The sequence below is a fragment of the Neovison vison genome, chromosome 9 (assembly GCF_020171115.1).
Source record: "Neovison vison isolate M4711 chromosome 9, ASM_NN_V1, whole genome shotgun sequence".
Taxonomy (NCBI): domain Eukaryota; kingdom Metazoa; phylum Chordata; class Mammalia; order Carnivora; family Mustelidae; genus Neogale; species Neogale vison.
This window is the reverse complement of record NC_058099.1, coordinates 31723135-31729541: the sequence shown is the minus strand read 5'-3', so window position 1 is coordinate 31729541 and position 6407 is coordinate 31723135. Positions and strand designations below refer to the sequence as shown.

Sequence of the window (6407 nt, the reverse complement as noted above, 5' to 3'; positions counted from 1 at the left end):
TGGTAAGAAGGGAGATGAAACCCGGTCTTACAAGATTGCTTTGAAGCCGAGGTGGGGAGATGACTAGTGACAACTTTCTCATCCTGAGGACCTCCATAGCCCACCTGCGGTGCTGTGGAGGGTTTCACAGAAGAATGCCACGGAAGTGTGGTTAGAGGGAAGGCAAACTGAGCGGCTGAGTGGTTGGACTTGGACCTGGAGGGCCTCAAGACGGCCCACCCCCAGGCTGAGGGACACAGGCAAGCTGCTTACCCACACTCCTCTGTAAAGGTGAGAATACATACACCTCCTAGGACTCAGGATAAGTGAGTTGTCTGCTGTGTAGTACCATGCCCAGCACACAGTAATTGCTAGAATTACTGCTGATAGGGTCCTGGACAATTTACTTCAGTGTGCCAGGCTTCTGCCCTCCCCAGCTTCAGCTTAGTTTTGGAAGCTGGGGACGCCTCCTGTGGACAAAGTTGCATCCCGGGTCTGGGAACCAGGAACTAATCCACCAGAGGCTGGAAGCTCCCAGCATCCAGAGCTCTGTATCCACTCCCCACCCTACCCTGCCCCCCCAGATCTGTGGTCTTATGTCACCTACTGGGAATTGAGACAATGAAGGGAAGTTAGACGGAAGGGCCATGAGCCCCTGGTGTCCATTTTGGAAGGATCTGCCTAAAAATGGTCAAATAGGCAAAAGATTTAGGGCTCTGAATGGGCAGGCCCCATTTATGGACTGGAGTCTGTCCTAAACCCGGGGGTCAGAACCACCAGGCCTTTCTGCAAAGGCTGCAGCTCCCTGGGGGAACACATGCACCCAAGCCACAAAATACAAAACCCTCCACGTGGGAATGAGCTACTTGATTGGACTGGAAGCTTTCATTCCATAAAACACTTTATTTAACTCTTGTTTTAGAAATCTTTTTGGTACAGTCATTTCATTAAATACTTCTATGATACAGACAAATGTGATAAATTACAACCTGAAATTTTATTCCGTAAAAAAAAAACAAACCACAAAAAAACAACCCAAAGAACAATATAGTAGTGCAGCATGAACCCCCGTGGAATTTCTATAGCTTTTCAATATACCCAAGTAACAAAATAGCTAACATTTATATAGCCCATACTATGTGCCGAGTACTGTTTTAAGTACTTCCCATACATTATGGTAATCTGCCGTAACGGCTCGATGACGAATGTAGAATATTACAGCAGATGAAAAAGCTGAGGCAGAGAAATGAAGTAATTCACCCAAAGTCACACAGGTTGTTGGGCTCTCACGTCTATACTCTCAGAATTGATCAATGTGGAGCCTTTGGCTAGTGATCATTGCTCTTCTAAAGATGAATTTAGCTTTTAGGGTACTTGACTGGGTCAGCTGGTAGAACATGAGGCTCTTGACCTTGGGGTCATGAGTTCAAGCCCCATGTTGGGCTGGAATTAAAAAAAAAACAGTAAAAAAAAAAATTTAGCTGTGAAGATATGTTGAAAAGTGCTTTATGTTTATTTATACTTAGGCCAACAGGTAAGTAAGAAACTTTAAGACTGGTCCGGGCCACAAAAGGGCTAGGGTCCATGGCAGAGGAAAACCACGTTTAGGCGGGCAGGAGGGAGGAGGAAGGGGGTGGGGGTCAAGGAGAGCTCCACAGCCATGACCTCTTGCGCAGGACTTGAAGGACACAAAGCAGTTATGTCTTACGCTTAGTAGGAGCTTCCCTAACCAAACACCAACACTAACAAAGCCGATGACTCAGATGACATGAAGAAACCAAACTCACATCAGACCCACACCCATGAGTGAGGACATCCTCTTACTTTAACATCTTGTTTACTCTAGCTTCAGACTTCAGGCTTAGCTAACCACACTCTTAATGATCCCAGTTCACAGAGGCCAAAATCTAGTATGCTTTCTTTTCCTATGATAAACATATTTTACTGTCACATCTCAGTGTGCAAAAATATAATAAATCATCTTTGTAAAAAAGTACAGAACATCCTTGCTATGGGTCCAGAAGGTATGACTAGCAAAAATTAACTAACACAGGGTAGTGAATGCACTGATTTTGGGAACTACAGTGATCCTGTTCTCATTATGCTATGAACCTAAATTAATCAAGTTTAATGATGATACAATTAAACTATAGTGTACCAAGGCACACTATAACTCAAAATTTACAGGCAAAGCAACAATAATCTAGAGAATTATAATTGAAATCTTTTGATGAATGTGGAATTGTACCATTTTTGTATCTTAACACTGGTAAGACATGGAATAATTACAGCATAAAAGATATTTCATTTTTCTTAGAAAGTAGATGAAAAGGAGCGGTGCATGGGGAAGTGGTTCAGATTCAAGATTCAAGTGCATTTTTCTTTTAATCTCTTCTGCAATAGATTTTAGGTTTCTTTTTTGGTTTCAAAAGTGAGTCTACAATCTATAAAAAATGATACTAACGAATATAGCATAAAGGCCTTTAAAAAAAGTTGGATTATACCAGCAGTTTGGTGACATACTGGTAGAGCTGTTCTGTAAAAGCTGCAGAGGAGAACTTTTCCTTCACCCTGGCTCTCCCAGCCAGTCCCATTGTGGCTTTTAAGGAAGGTTCATGGATGAACTTTTCCATCGCTTCTGAGAAGCGAACTGGGTCAGGTTCACATAGAAACCCTGTGACGCCATGGACGACGGACTCCAGGGGCCCACCCGAATTCACAGCAATGACTGGGCACTGCATGTACATGGCCTCCAAAGGGACGATGCCGAAGTGTTCATTGCTCGGTGTGTAAAGCACACAGGTACAGCCGTGGAGAAGTGCGATTTTCTGTGTGTCTGAGAAAGACCGCAGGAAGGTCACACACTGTCCAAGGTCGGACTGTCGGACCATTTCCTTCAATTCCTGATAGTGTTCCACATTCTCCAGGACTCTTTCGTCATAACCACCGGCCATGATTAGATGAACCTTGTCCCAATCCTGGGATGTCAACCTTCCACGCAGTTCTCCTAGGGCTTCCACTGCCAAAGTCAGATTTTTCTTCCTTTCATATCTGTTGATGGAGAGGAACAGGTATTTCTTCCCCTTGGGAACAAGCTCATCAAGCTTCTCAGGAACAGCAGAGTCAAAGTTGGTGACATTCAGAGATGGGTAGAGGACATGGGGGTCTATGTGAGACAGGGACTTGAATGTTTCCTTAAAAACGGCAGCCGTAAACCGGCTGTTGACCAAGATGCAGTCTGCCATGCCCGTGGTGTATTCCTCTACCCAGTCAATCGGCGCCCTGTACAAGCGTTTCAGAAAAGAATCTCTCCTGGTGAGAAGCAGATCTGGGAAGTGACAATAAAACAGGATTTTCTTGCGCCGTCTGGCCAGCTTGAGCACCGGGATGCAGGCAGACACCTAGCCGAAGCAAAAATCAACAGCAGATATGGACTGGTCAGCTCAGCTTCAACCAAGTCAAGAGCACGTCCACCCACCCTGCCTGTGGTCTGTGGGCTCATCACGGGCAATGCCTGATTCTGCCTCATGGCCTCCTGGACTCTCACCGAATACAATGCCTGGTGTATGGAAGGCTTGGACTCATCTGCTGGCTGTGTGCTAAATATTTAAAGCTGTAAGTCCAATGGTTTCCTCTAGGACAGCATGGCCCAATGGAAATAAAAATCTAGTAACTGTATGACAACATTTTTTAAGGATGAAATTAAAAAAATATCTAAAATATTATCATTTCAAAATATATCATTGTCAAAAAAGTTAACAGGATACTTTGCGTTCAATTTTTCCACATAAATCTTTAAAACCAGATGTGTAATTTACACTTATACCTCATCTCAGCTCAGACTAGCCACATTTCAAGTGCTTAATAGCCACGGAGTCTAGAGGCTACGCTACTGGACAGCGTGGCTCTAGCATGTGTCTCCTCCTAAAAAAACTGGAGTGCAGGCTCTGGAATGAAGACTGTTGGCTGTGTGGCCATGAACAAGTAATCTTACCTCCTTCTCTGCCTGTTTTCTCTTCTGTAACATGGGGACAACTGTAGTTCAAAAAACCCCTGGATTTGTCTTGTGATTGCTAAATGTACCGGCATATGTAAAATGCTTCAGAATTTAGCACACAGCATGCGCTCAGTAAATGTTAACCCTAACTGTTACTAAGCATGAACGACATGCTGGCATTACTAGAGATGTTCTTGTTGGGTAATCTTTACAGGTTACTTAATCTCTAGGTTACCTCTCTGACCACTTGAAGAATCCTGCCAGATTTATCTGAAGCTTCTTAGAAGGTAGCAGATCTGGTACAAAACCCAGGTCTCCCACTTCTAAGTTCAGGTTTTTTTTTTCTATTCACTAGTCTCAGCCGCCTCATGCTGAATGACTGGCTACAAATGCACGATGTCTAGAAATGTCCACATTTCTTAAAAAAGGGAACGGTTTCTGGACAAGCAAGGAGGATCAAATTAACTCAAGCATGATAAACACACAAATACAAATGTGAAACCATTTCCACGTATCAGTTTGGCAAAGATTAAAACAGTTTATACATCCACTGTGCACAAGAGCAAAATGACACAACTTCTTTGAAAGGCAAATTTGGCAACCGCTATTGACATTTAAACTCTTGGACACTATTTCTAGGAATTTATTCCAAGGACAAGCTGACAGAAGGAGAAAAAAAGGTACAAGGATGTTCATTTCAATACTGATCTATTTGCACAAAACTGGCCACAATGATGTCCTTTAACAGGAGAATGTATAAATTATGATACTTTTAAACAAGAGCAGATTTTCCAGCAACCATTGAGAACCGTGAAGTGAAGCTCTAATATTGATATATAAGGATGTCCCAAACAGGAATTCTGGTGAAAAAAAGGGCAAGTAATCAAACAGCAGGTGTGTCATAGTCCTCATTATTACAAATAAGATGCATCGGAGAACAGATATATCTGCTAGTGTAGCTACAGGCAACTTCTGGAAGGATGCAGGAGAAACTGCTAACAGTGGCTATCTTTAGGGAGTGGGACTGGGATGGGACTTTTATATCACACTCTTTTATACTATTGGAATTTTTGTTCCGAGTAAATGTTACTTTTCAAAATAAAATACTTTTGGGGAAGAAAAAGCGGAGTCCAAAGTAGCTAGAGCCCAGAGGCAGGTGGACATTATTTATGGAGGTAAAAAAACTGACTTCTCCCAAGACGAAGAGGGAGCCATGTTAAAACTTTAACGGGGGATGACATGTTTCACTTGGTGTTTTTAACACAACACTGCGGACGAGGTGGGCTGTCGGCAAAAGCTACACACAGTGGGATGGATGCTTGTGGCCTGCAAGTAGAGTCAACATAATTAATGCAAAGAGGGGAAGACCTACGAGTTACTCATTAGTAAAAGGTAACTTAGGGTTGACTGCTAATGCTTGCGTTTCTTAGAGCAGCCCCAAGACCCATCTACTTCGGAATCGCCCGAAGATCCCAAGCGAAAATGCAGATTTCTGGGCCCCAACCTCAGGACTCCAGGATGAAAGCTTCTGAGGGTGGGGTCCTGTACCAATGTGCAACTTTAATGTGTCCACACTACAGTCCGAGAACCATTCTCACGCCCAGTTCTCTCCTCTCCAGATCAGTTCCGAGCTCTCCGAGCCGCAGGCCGGGAACGCTCACGAGAGGCCATGCAGCGCGCCCTCCCTAGCGGGAAAAGGAGGCGAGGCGAGGGTCGGGCGTGGCCGCCTCACCTGGTCGCACACGACCACGTCGAACTCTTCATCGCCGAGGAACAGCACGTAGAGCGCCAGGAAGATCATGCGCACGTAAGCGCAGACCGCGGCCCCGCGGCCTCCCCAGCCCAGGCTGCGCGGGAGCCAGTCCCCGGCGCAGTGCACCTGCAGCTTGCGACTGTCCGCGAAGCTGTGGCTGGGATCGTAGTGCGCCGTCCAGACCTTGACGCTACATCCGCGCGCCTGCAGGGCCAGCGCCGCGTCTAGCACCAGCCGCTCGGCGCCGCCCACGCCCAGGTCCGGGTGCAGGAACAGCACCGACGGGTTGGGACCAGGATCCTCGTCTTCGCCCACCCTCTCCGCCATGGTCGAGAGGCCCCGCCACCACCCCGCGCCCTACCGAGCTTCCGCGCATGCTCCTTCCCGGCTCCCAGCGGGCCTCTGCCAGGCCGACCACGCCTCGCGGCGCTGGCGTCAGTTGGGCCACATCAGCGCAAAGCTGCGGGCGCCCTGTGTCTGCCAGAAGAAATTTTCCGTTTGACCATGGGTATGTCCGCCCTTTGGTAGGGATTAGACTCTATGAAGGACGCTGCGATTCAACGGAAGGAGGCGGAAGGTCTGTGCTTCCCACAGAGCGGTTGACCAAGTCGCCTGTAACAAAATTTGTACAGGCATATGGTGGGACAACTCAGGCGTCCCTGGAGCCGGCGAGGACCC

At 46.4% G+C, this 6407-nt stretch overlaps 1 protein-coding gene across 1 annotated transcript; it reads right to left on the bottom strand.

Annotated features, from left to right (window-relative positions):
- Positions 1-862: 862 nt before the first annotated feature.
- On the bottom strand, positions 863-6373 carry ALG2 (ALG2 alpha-1,3/1,6-mannosyltransferase). The gene is made up of 2 exons (XM_044265265.1): positions 5709-6373; positions 863-3380 (listed from the first exon to the last, which is right to left on the bottom strand). Exons 1-2 carry the CDS (start codon positions 6054-6056, stop codon positions 2478-2480), a joined length of 1251 nt encoding a protein of 416 aa, XP_044121200.1. The 5' UTR covers positions 6057-6373; the 3' UTR covers positions 863-2477.
- Between the last annotated feature and the right edge of the window lie 34 nt (positions 6374-6407).